General features: G+C 46.0%; 1 protein-coding gene across 4 annotated transcripts; it reads left to right on the forward strand.

The window, feature by feature from the left end:
- The first annotated feature begins 2,345 nt into the window (after positions 1–2,345).
- On the forward strand, positions 2,346–20,148 carry MORF4L1 (mortality factor 4 like 1). 4 transcript variants are annotated; one of them, XM_083475216.1, is made up of 14 exons: positions 2,346–2,501; positions 3,906–3,952; positions 4,538–4,605; positions 7,042–7,128; positions 7,920–8,000; positions 8,699–8,761; positions 10,402–10,427; positions 11,401–11,489; positions 12,686–12,787; positions 13,415–13,503; positions 15,222–15,394; positions 16,674–16,758; positions 19,309–19,389; positions 19,531–20,148. In XM_083475216.1, the coding sequence occupies exons 1-14, from the start codon at positions 2,462–2,464 to the stop codon at positions 19,532–19,534; spliced, it is 1,035 nt and encodes a 344-aa protein (XP_083331342.1). In that variant the 5' UTR covers positions 2,346–2,461; the 3' UTR covers positions 19,535–20,148. The 4 variants fall into 4 exon arrangements, with proteins under 4 accessions (XP_083331342.1, XP_083331341.1, XP_083331344.1 ...); XM_083475215.1 differs by having other exon boundaries at positions 19,309–20,148; XM_083475218.1 differs by lacking the exon at positions 3,906–3,952 and having other exon boundaries at positions 2,361–2,501; positions 19,309–20,148.
- Positions 20,149–21,887: the final 1,739 nt, after the last annotated feature.

A 21,887-nucleotide genomic window follows, 5' to 3' on the forward strand; every position in this document is an offset into this window, starting at 1 on the left:
TATTTAAATCAGTCTCACACACTGCTTTGGGTTCCCAAAGGCACCTGGATTACTTTATTCTATTGGAAATAGAACTCCTGGCCTGATCTGGAAAGGCAGTTTCAATGTTCTCACAGGCTATCCTTCCCTGCTCATTGAGCCCATTATATATTATTTCCTGCTTACAGAGTCCATCATTGAGCCCTGTCTTGGAACAAGGGTGCCATCTGGTGGGAAAAGGGAGAGGCTACCCTTTGTAATCAGTGTCACAATGGAAATACAAAAGCCAGCTGCTCTGCGCAAGGTTGGCATCACAACACCCTACCTTTTTCCTAGTTGCCATCCTGAGAAGGAAGCAGGCAAATTGCACACCTCTCTATGTGCAAGGACTCCTCAGAGACTTGGTGCCGGGAATGGGAAGGGAATCCTATAGTTCTCACAAGAAATCCTCAGCATGGGACATTTATCTCCACTGCCTCAGCACCCCTGGGGCAGAATGTGATCCCTGCCCCTTTGCCTTTTTCCCTCTAGGTGGCAGCATCAGAACCAGCACTAAGGACAGCTCCATGCCTCCAAGTGGGGTGGGGTGGGGTGGGTGGGAGTTCTGAAGTCCCATTCTGCCTAGATTTTTTTTAAAAAAACTTTTTTTTTACTTGCTTTTCAGCTGAAAAAACCTCTCAGAGCAACGTACAAGACTGCTTGCCTGCTTGAAGTCTAAAAGTCATGACACGAAAGGGAAAGGGATTGGGAGGGAGGAGGAAAAAAGCAAGCTCAGGCACGTGTTTTTTTTAGTTGCAGAGTTACTGCAACCACAAGAGTTGGAATGATAAAATTTAGAGAGGAAGATGATAGTGGTGTTTCTGCTGCGCTGGTGGGGTGGTCCCACCTCCTTCTCTCTGCTAAATCATGATTGAAAGGTTGCAGCTGTGGGTAGGGCTTTCTGAGGCTTGTCTTTCAGCCCAGTCCCAACAAAATCCCTCTCCTGACTGGCAGATCCAATGATGGAGGAAAAGGGCTTTTGATGTACCTGCTCCTGAATCCGTGGTGTGGGAAGGTGGGGCAGATGAGTGGGCAGCTCCAATTGTTGTGTGGAAAGGAAATTATGGGTTGTGGCCAGCACTAGCCCAGAGTAGACCCAGTGAATTAATGAACCCAAGAGAGTCAGGTTCACTAACGACAATGAGGTCTATTCTAGGTGGAACTAGCATAGGATACAACCCTTAATAAATGAATAAAATACATGTTGTGTTGACAATCCTGTTGTCAAATATAGGCATATTTATATAAACTCTGACCCTACTCCCCCCCCCCAAGATTATGTGGGGTACCTGGCTGGCCAGTTGGGAAACCTCTGCCATTATCCCAGATCCAGAGCTTCCAGTGATTTTATTTATTTCATAAAACTTATACACTGCTTCACTGTAAAAAAATAATAAATAAATTCAAAATCCGCAGTGGAGGTAAAAAAAAGACAAAACAATTCAAGTATCACTAAGACAAAATAACAACAACAATTTAAGACTTTCTAAAAGGGTGACTGACAATAGACTATAGACTAAGTAAAGGTAAAAGTAAAGGTACCCCTGCGCGTACGGGCCAATCGTGTCCGACTGTAGGGTTGCGTGCTCATCTCGCTCTAGAGGCCGTGAGCCAGCGCCGTCCGGAGACACTTCCGGGTCACGTGGCCAGCATGACGAAGCTGCAGCTGGCAAGCCAGCACCAGCGCAGCACACGAAAACGCCGTTTACCTTCCCGCTATACAGCGGTCCCTATTTATCTACTTGCTCTTAAGAGTGCTTTCGAACTGCTAGGTGGGCAGGAGCTGGGACCGAGCAACGGGAGCTCACCCCGCCGCGGGGATTCGAACCGCCGACCATACGATCGGCAAGTCCTAGGCACTGAGGTTTTACCCACAGCACCATCCGCGTCCCCAAGACTATAGACTAAGAGTAGATTAAAACTTGAATCAACTTTCTGGTTATCTGGCATGTCTAAGGAAAAATGTTTAAGCTGAAAAGAAAACAGTGACAGCATCACCTGCCTGATGACCAACACTGCCGCATGCTTGAAGCCAGACAGCAGCATCAGGGGTTGCAGGCAGGAGTATTTCAGGCTGAAGAACTTGTGCTAATGCCCGGCTAGCTCAGTCGGTAGAGCATGGGACTCTTAATACCAAGGTCGTGGGTTCGAGCCCCAAGTTGAGCGCGCTCTTTTGCCCATTGGTTAATTAAAAAGAAGGAGGTTTGTTTTGACAGCTCATGTGACAGGCAGGCAGGCCCACCGGCGACGAGACGGGAAGCAGGAGGAGCCACCGCCGAAGACTACAAAACCCAGCATGCCCCGGGAGAGGAGGAAGAGCCAGGCGTGGAAAGATCCGTGCGCGCGCGTGCGCAGTAGCGGAGGCTCCCCTCCTCTTGCCATAATGCGGCGACGCAGCTGAGGAGCCCCCGCGGGGAGGGGGAGGCGGAGGAGTCGCTTATAAATGGCGCCCAAGCAGGACCCCAAACCCAAATTCCAAGAGGGTGAGCAGCGGCAGGAGGGAGGGTCGAGCCGGGGACGGAGGGGGCGCCCTGCCGGAGACCCCCAACCACGGACCTCCAACCGCGAAGGGCGGGGGAGAGGGAGAGGAGGGGGCGCCCAGAGCCGGGCGGGGGGCGGCGGCGGCAGCCGCTCTGCCTCCCCCTCCCCACCCCAGGCAGGCAGGCAGTGCATGCACAGGAGCCCGTTTTCCCCGCAGCAAAACGGCCCCTCGGGTTCTTCTCTTTGTCTCCCCCTCCCCACTCCTCAGGAGGGGGGAGAGGGAGCCAGTAGGGGGTGTTTTCCCCCCTCCCCTGTCTGCGTCTTGCGGCTCAGTCTTCCTCTGAGGAAGACCCTGGTTGCTGGGTCAGGCCGAGGAGAATGAGCCAAACACACACCTGAATTTGTCTTTCATTGCGTACTAGTCATAATGGCTACTAGCCACGACGGCTATTTCCCCCCCCCCCCCCAGGAGGCAGTGATGCTCCTGGATCCCTGGGGCAGGGAGAGCTGCTTCTGGCCTGTTGGGGGTCCTGCTGCCTTCAAGGCTTCCTACTAGGGACACCTGGTTGGCCACTGTGAGAGGAGGGTGGTGGGCTAGGTGGTGGACCCCCTTTGGGCAGCTGGCCCAGGTGCAGCAGCCAGACTCTCCTCTTTCTGCCTGCAAATGCCCTCATCCTGCTCAGAGGCTTTCAGCCTCTCCTGTGGGCACCAGAGCTCCGTTGCGTGGCCTGGCACAATAGTTGCTAGCCCAGGCTTTGTGCATGTGGGTTGAGCACAGGTGGGCATATGACACTTTGTCTCCTGTGCCATCTCTTGGTGTGGGACAGGATCAGTTCCTCTGGCATTCTCTGTGGTAGGCCCTGGAGTCTGGACACCCTTAATTAGCAATGCTCAAATAAGTCTTCCTCTTAGCTTATAGGGAGGCAGATTGCTACTTGACGGTTTGGTACTGTGCATTTCAACATGAAAATGAGGACATCCATGTGTGCGCGCACACACACACAGAGGGCGGCGTTGGCGTCCTGTGCAATCCAAATCTCTGATGAGGAAGTTGCATTGCTTCAAAGGCACAGATGAAAAATCCTCTGATTTTTCTGTGTGTCTTATCGTTCAACTTTGAAAGCAAAAATATGTTGCCTTGGAAGCCCTTTTTGCACTCGTCAACAGAAACACCAGCTTTTGAACATGTGTGTTTACTTGGGTTGGTGGATGGGAAGTCCAGTTTGAGCAAAATGGCGGTTCAGCTCTGCGTACCTTGGCCAAAGGTCTTACGAGGAGCTGAAATAATATGAACATTAACGGATCCTTGCATCTTCATTTCAGTGCGATGATGATATTATTCAGTGTTTGTGTGGTGCGTGTGCGTCTAGGCCTGCTTTTCCTACTAAATGGAAATTTTCTCACAGGTGAACGGGTGCTGTGTTTCCATGGACCTCTTCTTTACGAAGCAAAGGTATGTTGGCTGTAGTTTGCTGTGGCAGACGACGTTAACCCACCCACGGCAGTGCTGGATTTAAGGGGTGGTGGTGGGGGACGCGTGCGCTGTGCAAAACAAAACAAAACAAAAAAACCTGCTCTGGGGCTCCAGAGCCAAAGGGCCTGATTCACATACCGTGCTTTCCTCTGCCAGCATTCTCGCACAGAAGCAAGCCTGTGCAAACACAGCAGCCACAAGCAGCCCGGCTCCCTTTCTCTGGTCCGCTCCATCCTGCCTTCCTTTTGAAGTCCTTCTGCAGTACTGATGGTATCGTATTCCTCATGCTAAGAGAGGCAGCCTGTGTGGCGAGTGACTGGGGACATTGTGCCCTCTGGGCAGCCACCGTGTCCCCAGCTGCAAGGAGCAGGATGGGCTCGCACTTTGCATGCTGGGAAACTCCCAGAACATCTTGCCACAGCAAGGGACCCGTTTTGGCTGGGGCAATTAAATACCCTGTAGGCTGCCTAAGAACTGTTAATCTGGCCCAAAGTGGCATAAATGTCTCTGAATTGCATGTGGACTTGCTAAGTTGTTGACAGACTTTCTTCTTCCTCCTTCTAGTGTGTAAAGGTTGCTATAAAGGACAAACAGGTGAAATACTTCATACATTACAGTGGTTGGAATAAGAAGTGAGTATTTATTTTTAAGTAGCGGTAACAAAAAACCACTATTTGATAGGAGGTATATATCCTACTTTTTCTCCAAAATGGAGCACAGGATGGCTTCTGACAATGGCAATCAAATAGCCACATCATAACAAAACCATTATTAAAACCAAAAAAATAAATCTATAACGAACAGCAATGCTTAAAGTTCTTTCATTTCTCTGGCAAACTAATGTTTAAGGTCAGAAAGTTGGGGCAGCACAAAATATGTGCAGCATCTTTGCAGGATTTCACCCCTGGCATTTCCAGCCAAAGCAGATGGCAGCCTGTCCTCAGTCATCCTTCGGGCTAGGCTGCCGAAACACACTATGTGTGTAGCTGCTCCTGAGGGTGTTTTGATAACTACAGTTAGTTCAGGGATATGGCTTCTAGATGAGCAACTGAGGACAGCTGTTGTGATGCCAGCGTTTCACCAACACGACCAGCTCCCTGTCAATTATTTCTGGGCCCAGCTCAAAGTGCTGGTTTTGATTTTTAAGACCCATCATGACTTAGGGCCAGGATACCTGGAAAATTGTATAGGTTCACTTATACTTGCCAATACATTGAGATCTGCAGAAGAGGCTCTTCTCTAGGTTTTTCTAACATATTGTGGTTTCAGGGGAAAGGGCTTCTCTGGTGGTGACTTTTCCCAGAGAGGAATATCTGGCACCTGCTTTGGTATCTTTTTTGTGCCAGGCAGATACCGATTTTATTTTCCTAAGCTTTTTTAATTCAGTTGATCTGTTTTATTCACACACACATTTTGTTTAGCTTTCTTATGTGTTTATATTTTTGTGTATTGATTATTTTATTGCAATGATCGCAGATGTGCTTGAAGTTTCAAGATTAATAAAATAATAATAGTGTTGAACCCATAAGTCAACCTTGTCCACTCACTGCCACAATCGTGAGGCTTTTGAGCAAAAAAACCCAGGCAACACAGCTTTGTGAATTATTGAAGGCTCTTTGCTCTTCACCTCTTGTTGGAGAAACAGTTACAGGTGAAAATAAAAAAATTCCTTCTAGTAGCACCTTAAAGACCAACTAAGTTAGTTCTTGGTATGAGCTTTCGTGTGCATGCACACTTCTTAATTTTTTTATTTTGACTATGGCAGTTACAGGTGGTGTGAGTCAGAATGTGAAATGGGGATTTCTCCTAAGTCTCTAATTGCATTCATTCATATCTGCTTTCCCCATTCTGGCATCCTCCAGATGTTTCAGACTACAACTCCCCATCAGCCCAGGCAGCATGACTGTATGACGCTAGGGCTGGCAGGCCCTGACGGGAGCTAAAGTTCTAAACATTTGGGTGGCACCAGGACAGGGAAAAGATGAATTACATGCTAAGTAGTGATTATGGTTCCTGCTGCAGACATTGATAATTTACCAGAAAGGAGAAAAAGGAAGAAAAAGAAACCACTGTCTAAATTCAAGCAGTGCCCCAAGTTTAACTAGTTATTCTATGGAAATATTAACTGAAATTTCCTAAGTTGAAGGCTACTCCCCTCTCTGCCAGGTTTAAGCTGATACAAAAAAGGAGTCTTCATCTGCCCACAGATTACAGGGCACACTCCTGCTTTCCTTCCATGTGGTGCTCTCCCAGCAGTGTGGGCCACAATCAAGGCATCCGAATACACCCTCTCTTTTTACTCAAATCTAACAGTCCTCCCTGAAGGCTGCTATCTGCTATCTATTCTCAGCCACTCCACACACTCCCAAGGTGGTTGTGGGGAAAGGGAGTAACTTACGTGTCCTCCCTCTCTAAGCTCCCACTAGAACAAAGCCTGTGCCTGCCTCAAAAGGCCTGCTGTACCATAGCAAGGTTTTTGTGGCCTGCAAGAAGTGACAGCGGATTAGGCAGGAAAGGCACAGTGGAAGTCCTGGCAGGTTTCAGTGTCCTGATCAGTGGCAACAGAGCGATTGAAAAGGTGTGTGTGTGTGTGTGTGTGTGTGTGTGTGTGTGAGAGAGAGAGAGAGAGAGAGAGAGAGAGAGAAAACCCCACAGAATAAGCTGCAAATTGATCAGTAATAGGTGGGGATGGTAAACCATGAGGTTATAATCCTGTCGCCTAATCAGAAAGCGTCCCCAAACTTTCTCCAGGAATGTAGTTTTCAGCTAACTTTAAAGTGCTTCTTAATGAAAACAACAACAGCTAGAACAATGATTCTTTTTTCTACAGGAATTGATTGAATACCTGGATTCCGAAACTTAGGAGAAATCCACCCACTTGTGCCTGTAACCCTGTGTTAGGCAGGGCTGCAAGTCGGAAAAGCAAAGTTTTTTATAAATAGCTGTCTATAAATATTTTTTAAATAAATGGATAAAGTTCATTGGTTTTCTGTGAAGCCACTGAATTAACAGCTAGGCGGTGGGCTTCTTGTTATGTAGCCCCTGAAAACTCTTCCCTTCCCTTGCAGCTGGGATGAATGGGTTCCAGAAAGCAGAGTGCTCAAATACGTGGACACCAATCTGCAAAAGCAGAAAGAACTTCAAAAGGCCAATCAGTGAGTATTACCTAGTAATGGAGGAACTAAGCCAGGCCAGTGTATAATAAGTGGTTGGGTTTTTTTTACAGGGGTCTCTGTATTCTTGTGTAAGAAAGGTGTGGGGAACCTTTGGCCTTTGCAATATAACACAAACTTAAAACAGCAAACCTTTTTACAAGATGAATACATTATTGCCTCTGCCAAAAGGGAAAGGGGTGTGCCAGCAGAGAAAGCAGCAGTAAATTCTTGGGGAGCTGCTTCTCCTTGCAGGCTGGGATGCGGAGGGCAGGACAAATGGGAAAAACAGCCCCTTGAGGGTTCAGCACAGTCTCTCTCCTGCCGCCTGAATATGTATTATATGAATTTTATGTGTGTGTGAATTTTGTAGAACTCACTTCACCTAGTATGGGAGAAGGTGCCCTTCTCTCTCATTGCTCAAGCAGGAGAGCTCTTTGGAGCTATAATCTACTTACCCCCAAATTGCTTTAGACATACACTAGGAAATGCCTTCTGTGTTGTCCTGAACTACGTACTGGATGGAGCTCACATTCTGTGCAGGTATATATAAACATATAACACTGTTGGAAAAAATTGCAGCATGGGCACTGTCAGGGCAAGAGGAACAGACCAGGATGCCACAGTTTCGGTGCAATACTTAGGGACATTCCCAATGTTAAATTTTAACTGGTTGCACTGGCAGTTAAGAATAGCAAGATAGGTAGGGCTTCTGTTGCAGAGATACTTCTGTGCTATGGAGGCATAGAGATGCCTCTAATTAAGTCCTGTTTTGATGACTCTTTTTTTCAAAGGGAACAGTATGCAGAAGGAAAGATGAGAGGGGCCGCACCAGGGAAAAAAACGTCCGGACTCCAGCAGAAAAATGTTGAAGTGTAAGAAACTATTTTGTCTGCTTTATTCTTTTTTAATTTAAAGGCTTTCCCTCACAATCTTTTGGCCTTGAAGATCTTAGCAAGCATATTTCCAAAGCTTAAAACTGTACTGTTGGTACATGTGGAATGTTGCTTTGGAAAATGTAACCTTAGTGCTGAGGAAGCTGCTTTCCAACGAAGAACCGTGATGGGAAATGAGCTTGCCACCATTTCCAAGAGGCTGGGCTTTGAATGGTCCAATAGGTGTTCTTTAGGCAGTCATGGCTTCTACAGTATTGTAGGGGTTTTTGAGCCCAGCTCTTTCCCTTACTGTTGAGCAGTCTTAAGTGAGCAGGTGGCGAGATTTCGAAGGAAACTAGCCTTGTCCTTCTCAGGAGGGGGGCCTGCTGACTTCTCTGAGTGTCCTCTGAGAAAATAACACCAATGATTTGCATAAGCCTGGGCTCAACCTTGTGTTGCTTCCATGGATGGATGAATAGTGTACATAGCAGAGCCCAGATATGACAAAATAGCATTCAAGGTAGGAGGAAGATGTCAGCCCCGGTTGGCTTCCCACCCTCCAGACACTTGTTGAATGGGGCTGTAACTTCCTCTAAAAGCTGTCTTGCCTTTTCCAGCTGAACTGAAGTGCATTCTCTTAAAGGTTCCATGTGTCGGGTCTGACACTCTCTCCTTAACTCAACCCCTATTGTGCCTAGATTTTTCAGACGAGATGGAGCGCATACAGTTTGCGGTTTGGAGACCCCTGCAATATCGACGCGGTGAGTTAAGGATGGATTGTCACGCCAGGATCTTCATCCTGAAATCCAGATTTCCTTGCTTTGTGTAGATTGATAAGTTTCTCTCTCTCTGAAAAATGATGTATAGGCATATTATGTGAGTACAGTGGTACCTCGGTCTACAAACTTAATTTGGTACGGAAGTCCGTTCTTAAACCAAAGCATTCTTAAACCAAGGTGCGCTTTCCCCATTGAGGCCTCCTGCTGCTGGTGCCCTTCCACTGTTCGTCTTCCGAGGCAAAATTTGCTAGCCGGAACACCTACTTCCAGTTTTGCGGAGTTCGTTGCCCGAATAGTTTGTTAACAGGACTGTTTGTAGACTGAGGTACCACTGTAATGGAATATCCTCCCTTGAGATAGCTGGTAGAATAACAATTTATGCAGTTCTTAATGCATCAGACTTTCTTGAAGGTGTTCTTCATGATAAAAAAACCACCACCATCTCGGTTGATTGCTCCTTTTTGTACTTCCTCCGGTCACTCGTGATGTGTGGATTGGATTTTCAGATGCTGCATATGGATATTCCACTTAATAATAAATTTATATACCACCCTTCATCCAAGGATCATAGGATTTACAGTATAAAAACATGAAATTACATAACATAGTATTATGTTATTATAACAAACAAAAGAATGACTCCCTGCCCCCATTTAAAAGGCCATAGATTGTTTAATTAGTGAAAGGCCTGGGAGAAGAGGAATGTTCTTGCCTGGTGCCTAAACATATGTATTGAAGGTGCCAGGCGAGCCTCCCTGGGGAGAGCATTCCTCAAGCAGGGAGCCACCACAGAAAAGGCCTGTTCTTCTGTTGCCACCCTCCAGACCTCTTGTGGCGGAGGCACCCAAAGAAGAGCCTCAGATGATGATCACAAGATCTGGGTCGGTGCTTATGGGTGGAGGTGGTCCTTGAGATATTGTGTTCCTGAGCTGTTTAAGGCTTCATAGATCAAGCTAGCACTTTGAATTGGGCCCAGAAACTAATTGGCAGGCAATGCAGTTGGCCAGGGTTGTAGTTATATGCTCAGTCTGTCTTGCCGCAGTGAGCTACCTAGCTGCTGAATTCTGCGCTATCTAAGGTCTCTGAACTGTCTTCAGAGGAAGCCCCATGTGTAACAAACTGCAGTGATCTAACCTTTTCAGATGCTGATGAGAATTGTAGCTGTGCTCTTTTATAAATCATGAAGGCAGGTGGTTGGCTGGTCTGCCATGCTTCCAGCTATTAGGGCAGGGTGAAAGAGGCTGCTTCTAAACCTTATTTTTTTTTAAGGCAGTGTACATTTCTGGTGTGCCTTTGCAGCTGCAGGTATGGCTGGTCATGGGGGAAGCATACTAGCTTTGCGGAAAATGTAAAGCACGTAGCTCTTCCTTTATTTTATCAAATGCTGGGAAAGCAGCTTCTACATATGCCAGATCCTGTCTTTTCTGTATTAGGCCTAAGCACCTTGAATTATCCTGCGTGGATGACGTTCCTTTCAACAATGGGCCTTGCGCTTTGTGGCTTGACCAGTCCCTTACAGATCAAGTGATTGGGCTTAGAAGAAGGAACTTTTTTTAAAAAAAAATGCTGGTGTTATACTTGCTTTGCATGTGCAATAACAGTGTCTCTTTTCCCTTTGGCAGGAAGACCAAAAAGAACAAACAGAAAAGTAAGAGCATCTCTTTTGAGTTGCCCACTCTTATCTAGCATGACGTTCTTCTAGATTTTCAATGTTTTGCCAACATTTCTCCCCAGGCCCCACCTTACTTTTGTAAGAGCAAAAAGGGTTAAGGAAAAGATGGCCCTCCCAGTGTGTTGGCTCCAAAATCGAAGCTCCTAGAATCCGGGAGCAGCAGCAGTAGTACTTTCAATTAGTTACTTGGAGGCAATTTTTTAATCTGCTGTTGTTATTTTGATGCAGTAGTTTATTCAAAGCTGCCCACTCTACATAAATACGAACAAGCGTTAAAAGGCAGCCCTACTATAATGCACATCCTGCTAGAACTTGAAATTTTTTTATATTGGTATCTTAAAAATAAAAATAAAAGGGGAAGGAGAAAAAAGCAGTTAATTGCATTGAGCGATAAAAACTACTCTAATCAGGTGGCAGCCCTAGAAGTCTTAGCTGAGTTTTGATCAGCTACCAGATTAAATCTGCATGTCTAGACTTTTGAATATGGCCTGCCCTGAATGAAAGAATAGTTACTTTATTATTTTTTATTTATTTTTTGAAAAAAAGGTTTTCTTGAAGCAGGGGTCTTCCCTCATACAAAAGAGAGGGAAAGTCTTTTTTAGTGCCTGCTAGTATTAAAAGTTTTAATGTAACACTTCTTAAAAAGCATTGCCCAATCAATTGGATGCATCTTTAAGTCAATCAAAAAGTTCAGTTAACTCAAGACATTGGAGCTACCCCCGAAGCAGTTCTTAGCAATGCTGAGCAACTTAAAAAATGGGGTTTGCATCCGGGATCCCAGCGACTATTTTAAAGGGGCTGCCACAACATTGGGGTGCAGTGTGTGTGTGTCTGATTTCTAGTTCTGTCCAGTAGACTCCTCCCGCGAGTGTGTGTTGCGTGTGAACTGCCACCTGTGTAAAACGTTTAGCTAAAACCACAACAGTGATTCCCTTGCCTGTTTGTGTAGCTCCTGGAATCGGTGAAGGCAGCAGCACTAATGAAAACCCTCAGCCTCCCAGGAAGAAAAGGGCTCGTGTAGATCCCACTGTTGAAAGTGTAAGTATTTTGGAGTATCTGGGACTCTAGGTGGAGTTCCCCTTGTTGGGTTACAGTCATTACACAGTTTGCAAGTCTTAAAAAGCAAAGAATGTCCAAGATTCTTTTGGATCCATCTCAGCCTTTGGGCAACTTCACAAGGAAGGCGGATAGATGGCAATAATATATATTTTTTCAAATCCCTTACTTCAGTATTGGATTACTGCAAGTCACTCTGCATGGGATTTCTTTTGCCCTTGATCTGGAAGCTGCAATTAGTGCAAAATGCTGCAGCACAATTGCTGACATGAGTGAGGCCTTGTCTGCATATAACACCTGTGCTCAGAGACCTGCACTGGTTGCCAGTTTACTACCAGGCCAAGTTCAAGGTGTTACTATTAGTGTACAGAGCCCTTAACAACTTGGGACCAATTTATCAGCAATATCTCCGTACAGCATATACGCCCAATTTACTGCTTCGATCAGTGGAACTGCTGTTGTTACAGGTGCCACATAATACATGTTCCACATTTGTAAAAACTCTTTTAGTGCGGCAGGACTTACAGTTTGGAACTCCCTGCCAATTGACACTAGGCTGGTGCCTTCACTGGACTGTTTCAACGCATGTTAAAAACATTTTTGCTTAGACAACCCTACACAGATAAGCTGAATGCTGGTGTGAATTTTAATCTGCTTTTCGTCAATTGTTATTTTAACTTTGCAAAAGCCTTAAATTATTGCTGCTAATTCTTCTTGATTGTTTTATATTTTTGTAAACTGCTTTGATACGTGGTTTCTTTACTTTTTTACAATCAAGAAATGTATAAATGTTATGAAACAAATAAGAAACGCAGCTTTTGGGAATACGTGAATGCTTATATCGAGTGGCAATGAACATATTTTGCGGCTCCTTGAAACTTTGTAAGTGTCTTCATGGAACCACAAGAAACACTTGGCAGCCCTCCCTATAGGGCTGGCAATAGACAACTGAGGTTTTCTTCCTTGCGCAGGCTTCTGAATGGTTGTCTCCTGCCGTCGCAGTGCCAAGGTCTGTTCTCAGTTCCTTGGATCTTGCTAGTGAGGACATCTCTGAATACAGAGGTGCAATATTGTTAAATTCACTGATACACTGTACATTTTCTGAGCCCCAATACACAACAATGTGCTTTGCTTGGTGCCAGTATCCGAATGCAGGTCTTGTGTCTTTTATTCTTCAGGAGGAGACTTTTATGAACAGGGTTGAAGTCAAGGTAAAAATACCCGAGGAGCTGAAACCGTGGCTTGTGGACGACTGGGATTTGATCACCCGGCAAAAGCAGGTAACTCTGAAATTGTGTTACTAAATGGACTGCTTATTTTTAAGCACCTGCAGTAACCTGAGTTGGTTGTTACGTAATGTGATATTACTGTTTGTTTGCAAGCTGCCTTTCAGCCAAAAAGACTCCCAAGACTAAATCAACACATAAAAATACAATAATGCAAGTACAACTGATAGAATTTCAAAACGTTTCAGCAGTATTACAAACTAAATACATCCATGCACCTTCCAAAAAGGCAAAGAACATTCCCTACAGAAATATTAAGAGAAGGCAAGAATACTTAAGAAGCATAGCTGTTAACTTTTCCCTTTTCTTGCAAGGAATCCTATTTGGAATAAGGAAATTTCCCTTAAAAAAAGGGAAACGTTGACAGCTATGTAAGAAGCATCTTTGCTTTACAAGGTCCCAGGCAGCGGGTTGGGGGAAGGCAGGTGGAAAACCTGGTGGCCCTTGATGGCTCCCGCAGATTATACATCTAAAAAGCTACTTTCAGCCTTGCCGTCTTGTGGTTGCAAAGGAGGTGCAAGTTTCTTCCAATTTGAAAGAAGAGGTTCCATGGAGTTACACCTCTCTCCTGGCTCCAGTCTTTTTTGTTCTGGCTTAGGCGCCTCTCGCTTTCTTCCGTAGCTCTTCTACCTTCCTGCCAAGAAGAACGTTGACTCCATTTTGGAGGACTACGCAAACTACAAGAAGTCGCGAGGGAACACTGATAACAAGTGAGGAGGGGGTGGTTGTGGGGGGGCGCATCAGAAGGGCCCATTGTGGAGTATCTCTAACCAAAAGTATTGGTCCTTTGATATGAGGAGGCTGACCTCAAACTCTTTTGTTTGTTTATTTATTACATTTTTATACCCTCTTTTCTTCCAAGGAGCCCAAGGTGGTATATATGGTTCTACTTGCTGCTCCCCCTCCATTTAATTCCCACAACCATCTTGTGGCTGGCTCAAGGGCACCCTGTGAGCTTCGTGTCTGAGTGGGGGATTCGAACCCTGCTCTTACAGGTCCTAGTTTGATACCCAACCATTTTGCCACACTGGCTCTATTTGAATGAGTCATGTATGTGCTGCACAGCTGTTCAAAGCAGCTTAGTGTGTTTATATTTCTTTTCCTTGTTCTATCTTGAATACCCCCTTCCAGTCCTGCAGGAAGGTTGGCTCAAATTCAGCATGAGGGTTTGGGGTTTTTTTGCAGTCATGCCTCAAGTAATCTTACAACCCAATTCAGTAGTTCTCTTCTCCTCCAGCCCTGTTTGAGGTAAAGTATTTGGGGGCTTGCTTTGTGTGAACTTGGAGGAAGAGGGTGCCAGGAAGCGACTCTGGTCAATTGACCCATTGAACACCTGACTCCATTTATCCACAAAGGGATTTTAGAGAGTTTACCCCACTGTAATATCCTGAAACATTTCCTGGAGCATTCCGGGACACAACTGAATTTGTAACACTCTGAGGCCATCCGAACAAGCTTTCTCTGCCGTGCTGAAGAGGCCGACTGGATCCAACCCAGCCTTGATCTGGCAATAGCCCAATCATGGCAAAAGCTTGGTAATACACCATTCTCAGTGCCACCAGAATCCTACTTTGAGCAAAAAAGTTAGTCCAGAATGTGACTGCCCAGTTTCAAGGTTGCCGTGAAGGCCAGGAGGCTGTGACAGTCAAGGCAGCTTCCTTAAGGGTGTTGAAGCCCCCTACCGTAAGAAAATATAATTTGTGCAGTGTCGAAAAAAATTCTAGGCGCTCTTTAATTTTTTAAAAAGCAATAGCCCTGCCTGCAGGCTCATTATTTTATGCATACACTTACAGATGTCTCCCACAAACAGCTTAATGCTAAGACAGGCTTCTGATACACAAAAGGGGATGGGATGATGTCCATTCCTGAAGGTCTGTAGCTTGGTTCCCACAGGCATCTGGTTGGCCACTGTGAGAACAGGATGCTGGGGAACAGCAAGCTTTTCTTATGTTCTTATGCAAAGGCCAGCCTGGGAGCAGAACAGATAACACCAGGGGGTGGAGAATATCTGTGGCCCTCCAGATGTTGTTAGGCTTCAGCTGCCAGCACAGCCAGGGATGGTGGGAATTGGAGGTTCCCAGCTGCTGAGAACACACTGCAGATGTGCACAGATGGAGGTCAGCAGGAAATGAGGTGACAGCTAGAATTCCCAGAGCAGGAGGGTTTGTTGGCCTTGTCCATTTCCACCCCCCACCCCCCGTGGAACGCCCTCCCTTCAGATGTCAATGAGATAAAGAACTACACAACTTTTAGAAGACATCTGAAGGCAGCCCTGTATTGGGAAGTTTTTAATGTTTGATGTTTTATTGTGTTTTTATATATGCCGCCCGGAGAGATGGGCGGGGTATAAATGAAATAGCAATAATAATTAATAATGAATTATTTTTCTGGCTGTTGCTGACCCTGCATTTTTCTTGCTGTGCACCAGAGAATATGCTGTTAATGAAGTCGTGGCAGGCATCAAAGAGTACTTCAACGTCATGCTGGGCACTCAGCTGCTCTATAAATTTGAGAGGCCGCAGTACGCAGAAATCTTAGCGGATCACCCTGATGCACCAATGTCACAGGTGTACGGAGCTCCCCACCTCCTGCGGCTGTTTGGTATGTACATTGTTTGTGGGACACAAAAGGCTTTTCCCAGCCTGATAACCGTTGCTTTGGACTGCGACTCCCACCACTCCCGGCCAGCATGCTGAGACCTGATGGGAGCACAGCCATGTGCCTGGGGTTTCTGGGAGCTGTAGTTTGAAACGTTTGGAGCAGCCACATTTTACAATGTGCTTTTATGAGGAGGCTGTTCTTTTAAATGTCAGTGGAAGCCGCTTCTTAGCTGACAAACGAGGCCGTCTCTTTCCAGTATGCATGTCCTGTTCCTTAGGTGCAGCATTCATCTTGTTTTTGAACCCATCGTAAAGCTGCACAAAGCAATTTATTGAATCGGGGAAAATTATAACAGACATAAGAATTATGTTGAGGGAAATTGAGAGTTGAACACAAAGAGCTATTGGAGGCCCAGGGTGTAGGGTGGCATCATTGCAGAAGTTCATGTGAGTGAGCATGTGGTGTGATTTCCCCATAAATGAGGCCTTGGGAGCTGCACTGCTCTCCTTTGGGTGGAAGCCTCCAGCCCCAAGATACGAAATACCTTTGCTTCCTTTAATCATTTCTAGTACTGTGGGCAGTGTAGGATGAGTTGCAGAAGATTCAGCGAGGTCCCCATCCTGGTGCATCATTTGGGGAGCTGCTGCCCGCTTGGTTCCATAAACTCACCCCCAGTGCCCCCTGCCCTATAAAAAGCATTGCTCAGGATAGCAGTTTGCAAGACCCACTAAGGAGGATAACACAAACAAATTTAAAACAGTGACAGTGTATTTTTTTCAATATCCAGTTGAAACTATTTAGTTTAATTCAACTAAATGGATGAACATGATCCACTGATACCAGCTTTTCAAAGCCTGGCAGCCACTTACACCTCCAGCACCCGCTTGCCTCTAAGCACCCCTCTAGATAATGTCACCACCCCCGGAGGGTGGTACCAGCCACTTGCTAGACAAAACTGCCCAGGCTATATTGGGGGTTAGCAGCACCTACTAAGTGGACCTTTCATAACCCTCAGTTCCCCTCAGTGCTACTCTTCACTGTGTTCCAAAATGCTTCCTCACTTGTTTCTGACCCAGGAGGCTTTCCAGGCATCCCTGAAACTTCATCTCTGCCTTAGGATCACTAATGTGTCGCTCTCAAAAGGCAGCTGCAGTCATGACCTGTATGATGTGATGGCTGGACAACTCAACTGGAAATAGAGCGGGTGAATTTTATGAATTGTGCAAATGCTTCCCTTAACGTTGTCTTCCCCCTTGTCCTTAAATTACCGTCTGAACAGTCCGGATCGGAGCCATGCTCGCTTACACGCCCTTGGACGAGAAGAGTCTGGCCTTGCTGTTGAACTACTTGCACGATTTTCTAAAGTATGTACAATGGATCGCGCTTGATATCTGCTGAGTTGAGAGAGGCACCTTGGTCCTTGTGAGAGCTTGTGTTTCGTGCAAAGATGTTTGCATGGGGGTTGTGGGCACCTCCAGGGCTCTTCTTCCCTCTAGCGTGATACCAGGGACTGTGCTTTTATCTCTTGGCAAGCTGAAATGTTGATGGATGATGGGACAGGATTAGAAATCCTCTTCCGTGGTCTCTTAGTCCCATGGATTTCCTTAGAGAAGTGTGGCATTTTTTTCAGGCTTTTGAGAGGCAGCACAGATACAGCAAGCCCTTAATGGGTCAAATCTCAAAGGATCCATCCTAGTGATCTGACCTAGTCTACTGCTGTGCCACAAACTTTTGCTGCTAACACAATCTTGTGTTAGCCCTTGTAGAGCTTCTGAATCCAATTCAAATCCTTCCAAGTGCCACAAGCCCCTTGTTTTTGCTGCAACAGGCAGTGAGCTCTCTGGGAATTTCATTTCATTTCATTTCATTTCATTAATTTATTTATTTGATGTTTGTATCCCACCTGCCCTCCAAGGAGCTCATGGTGCTTACGTAGTTCTCACGCTTCCCATTTTATACTGACAACAACCCTGTGAGGTAGGTTAGGTTGAGAGTAAGTGACCAGCCCAAGGTCACCCAGTGAGCTTCATGGTTGAGTGGGGATTTGAACTCTGGTCTCCCAGATCCTAATCTGGCACACTAACATACTGGCTAGGATTTGCTCTGCCTTCTGTCTAAAGCCATAACATAATCCTGCTACTTAATATGGGCAGGTGAAAATGTTTCCTCCCACAAGTGGGGAGAAAAAGAGATCATTGAATATGCAAAAACAAAGTTTTTGGAGAGGAGGTGATGACAGCATCCTTCTCTCTGAAATACTATATTTCTGTGTGAGTTAGTCTGAAGTGGTACCTGTGTAGGTGCCGAGGTTTCTGTCTGCCTGGGTGAGCAGTTGAGCTTCCCTTTCTTCCTTGCTTAAAGGCACAGCCCAGGGGTGTTCTGGCTGGCTGTCCTAGTTCTGCAAAATAGTGCAAGAGGGGGGCTTGTGGGGCTGAGGGGGAAGCATGTGATGGAGCTGTGAGCTGGGTTTGTTTACCTGTCTCTCCACATTCCTTGCAAATCCAAGCTAACACAATAACACCAAGATTGGACACTGTTGTGGATTTTCTTAAATCAACCACACCCAGTTGTGATGTCTGAGATGGCTTGGTCAGAACAACACAGCAGTGGAGTCCACAGGCCTATAAATTAAACAGGCTTATGTAGAGGCATTCCCTCACTTTAGCTTTACACATGTGTAGAGTGTTATAGTCGGGTGATGACTAAGCAATGGCCTTATGGGACAGGTCAAAAGTGACATCCACAACAAGAACTGAGGAGGAACAGGGCCAAAGAAACATCTATCAGTGTTAGGAGGTTCCTTCACACATCTTCAGACAGCTTGACTCTTTTGCAACATCCTCTCCCCAAACCCATCCGTCTGCCAGCATTTTACCATATTTTTCCATTTTTTAAACCCAAAATTAAGAAATTAAGTTTTTTAGCTTTTTGGGGGGGGTGGGGGAGGTCACTTCCACCAATTGCTCACCCGTCTGCCCGCCACTGCCAATCGCTTCCCACAGCCACTGCAAATTGTACACCTTGCTGCAGCCGCCAATTGTCTGCCCATTCGCCGCCACCAACAGCCCACCTGCCCACTTGCCGCAACCGCCAATCGTCTGCCTCGCCACAGCCGCCAATCACCTGCCCACTTGCCACAGCCAATCGCCAGCAGACCTTGCCGCAGTCACCAATCACCCGACCAATCACCGCTGCCAATCTCCTGCTTGCTGCTGCCGTTAATTGCACGTCCCCCCCTCTGCATTCATTATCCGTGTATAAGACGACACCCAATTTTTGCCTTTTTTTTTAAGCAAAAAGTGTTGTCTTATACACAGGAAAATATGGTATTTGTATGGCGCTTTCCTACAACAGTAAATATAACAACATGCAAAACAACATTTCAGTACTATAATAAGATTACATTAATAACACCCAACAACAAAAATAACAAGGGAGTTTGACAGTTTCACCTTGGTCCTAGAAGCTCTTCTATTGCACAGCTTTTTATAAGGCTTCCAAAGACTGGGTGGGGCAGCTGGGGCACCCTTTCAACGCTTCCTTTCACTGCCCATACATCTTAGGCTATCAACTAATAAATAAGTTACAGATAGGTAGCCGTGTTGGTCTGCCATAGTCAAAATAAAAAAATTCCTTCCAGTAGTACCTTAAAGACCAACTAAGTTAGTTCTTGGTATGAGCTTTCATGTGCATGCACACTTGGTATGAGCTTTCGTGTGCATGTGTATCTGAAGAAGTGTGCATGCACACGAAAGCTCATACCAAGAACTAACTTAGTTGGTCTTTTAAGGTGCTACTGGAAGGAATTTTTTTATTTTAACTAATAAATAAAATATCTCACTAAGCCCAACCTCTTGGCTTCCATGTGAGATTCAAGCCTGTTGCCTTCCCCTTCCTTCCTTCCCCGTCCGCAGGTACCTAGCAAAGAACTCTTCCACGCTGTTCAGCGCGAGCGACTATGAAGTTGCACCTCCGGAGTATCATCGGAAAGCTGTGTAAGCTTCTCACACTCATGGTGTGTGTGCACGTGTGTATGAGTGTGTGCATCACTGGAAGGGATCCTTGGGTCTCTGCAGCAGACCTGCCCAGTTCCACGTCTGCTCACGGTCTCCTCTTGCACACGTCTTTCTGCACAGCTGACATCCGTGTCAAGTGAATAGTGTTTTGTGTCTTCAGATGGAACTGTTGCCGCCCCACGTCCCAAGGTCGCTTTTCCTTCAGACGGATCTCTTTCAAGGGGAGAGCCTCCCGGAGCGTGTCATTGGATCGATTTTGCTGTTGGAATGTGGTGCTGGAAATGTGACGAAATGTTTCATAGTCTTGAGCCTCCTGCATGCTTTTAGGCCCATTTCCCCCCCTTGAAACCAAGCTGATGATGGTTTGATGGTGTGTTGTCTTCCTCTTCCATCCCTCAACCCCTTCAAAACAAGCAAACAAACTCTTGCTTCCAACCGAGTGGGGAGGACCAAACGAGATGTCTACTTGCAGCTTGGGAGGGGAGGGACAGGGTGGGGAGGGAGTTCATGTGCTTTCTTGGTGTTGGGAGGGTAAAAATGTGTGGGTTTAAGTCTGTGTTCTTTGCCTGCATAGCTGAAGAATTGTGGGGTTAACTTTTGTCTTGGGTTCAAATGCACCTTCTAACATAGGACGGATTTGCCATTGTGTCTCACAAGTTTTCTGAAATGGTTTTTTTTTTTTTTGGTAGGGGATGTTTACAGGTCCCCAAATAAACTTTTCTATTTCAACTGTTAAAAGACGGGTCTGTTTTGCTGCTTGCAAAACCATACACATCTTTAAAATGCGGTTTTATTCCAGCCATGCATATAGTAGAGTCATATAAATGTAGAGTTGGAAAGGATCCCCAGGGCCCCATGTAATGCACTGGGCTGTACATGAGCAAACAGGTTTGGGAAAGAGACACTTAAGATCACCTAAATGGTGATCTGGGAGCAGGGTGGTGAGAGAGCAATGTGTAAAGAGCCAGCGTGGTGTAGTGGTTAAGAGCGGTACACTCGTAATCTGGTGAACCGGGTTCGCTTCCCCGCTCCTCCACATGCAGCTGCTGGGTGACCTTGGGCCAGTCACATTTCTGTGAAGTCTCTCAGCCTCACTCAACTCACAGAGTGTTTGTTGTGGGGGAGGAAGAGGAAGGAGAATGTCAGCCGCTTTGAGACTCCTTCGGGTAGTGATAAAGCGGGATATTAAATCCAAACTCTTCTTCTTCTAAATATTGGTGGTGAGGCTACATTTTGGGAGGTGGCAAGGGCACAAGTAGCAAACAAGTTATCACCTAACACCTTTCCCCAGCCTGCTGCCCTCCAGATGTTTTGGACAGCAAGCCAGCCTATCTGGGACTGATGGGGCTTTCAGTTCAAAACATCTGGAGAGCACAAGGTTGGGGAATGCTGACCTAACGTATGAGCAGTAGCTGCAGAAGGGGCTTATTGAAAAAGGTGAAAGGCCATGTGAGAAGGGGAGGGAGGGCAGTGAAGCTAACAAGGACTGAAATAATCTGTGTTCTTAAATATAATAATGTTATTATTATTTATATGCCACCCATCTGACTGGGTTGCTCCAGCCATTCTGGGCGGCTCCCCCCAAAATACTAAAAACACAATAAAACATAAAGCCTTAAGACTTCCCTATACAGGCCTGCCTTCAAATGTCTTCTAAAAGTCAAATAGTTGTTTATTTCATTGACTGGTTTTGTCCTGATTGGCCTGGGACAATGTCGTTTAGAAGTGGATAGTTCTTACAGATTTGGTCACCTGAGAAGGGAGTTTTCTCAGGACCAAGTAGATATGTGGGATAATTAGCTGGGCATCAGCGTTCTTGCCATGAGTGGAAAATGCAAAGGAGTGGGGTGCAAAAGGGGTTCTTTGTGGGTGGAGGTTCGTACCCATAATTGTCTGCTAATAGGGTGGCCCATAATGTGTTTAACAGTGGTTTACAGTGCCTCAGGAATGGAGCGTCCTCAGAGCCCAAAGTAAACCCAGTCAGGGTGTACCTTGGGTGGCTGGATTGGGTTAGAGGACAGCTGGACAGAATGGGATGTGTGTTTTCTGCAGATCTTGCACTCTTAGTCCTTCCTCTTAAGACCAACTGGAGGTCAGCAAGCACAGGCTGCAACGTTCCTCAGCTTTTTCTCTGCACACTGTCCTGGGCAACTGGCGATTTCAGAGTCCAGGTCCTAAAGGACATAAGAATACAAGAGCAATCTGCTGGATCAGGCTACGAGAGAAAGAGAGAGGGGGTGGGGTGGGAAACAGACTATCCACTTTCTCCACACCATACATAATTTTATAAACTTCTGTCATGTCACCTCTTACAGTGGTACCTCAGGTTACAGACGCTTCAGGTTACATACGCTTCAGGTTAAAGACTCTGCTAACCCAGAAATAGTGCTTCAGGTTAAGAACTTTGCTTCAGGATGAGAACAGAAATCAGGCTCTGGCAGCGCGGCCGCAGTGGGAGGCCCCATTAGATAAAGTGA

The sequence above is a fragment of the Podarcis liolepis genome (assembly GCF_965112155.1).
Source record: "Podarcis liolepis genome assembly, chromosome: 14".
Classification (NCBI taxonomy): Eukaryota; Metazoa; Chordata; class Lepidosauria; order Squamata; family Lacertidae; genus Podarcis; species Podarcis liolepis.

Excerpts from the sequence above, each read along its gene's own strand:
- MORF4L1 (XM_083475215.1), top strand. The coding sequence starts at position 2,462 with ATGGCGCCCAAGCAGGACCCCAAACCCAAATTCCAAGAGG. Across the intron at positions 2,502-3,905 it reads CAAACCCAAATTCCAAGAGG|GTGAACGGGTGCTGTGTTTC; the intron begins GTGAGCAGCGGC and ends ATTTTCTCACAG. Across the intron at positions 10,428-11,400 it reads CAAAAAGAACAAACAGAAAA|CTCCTGGAATCGGTGAAGGC; the intron begins GTAAGAGCATCT and ends CTGTTTGTGTAG.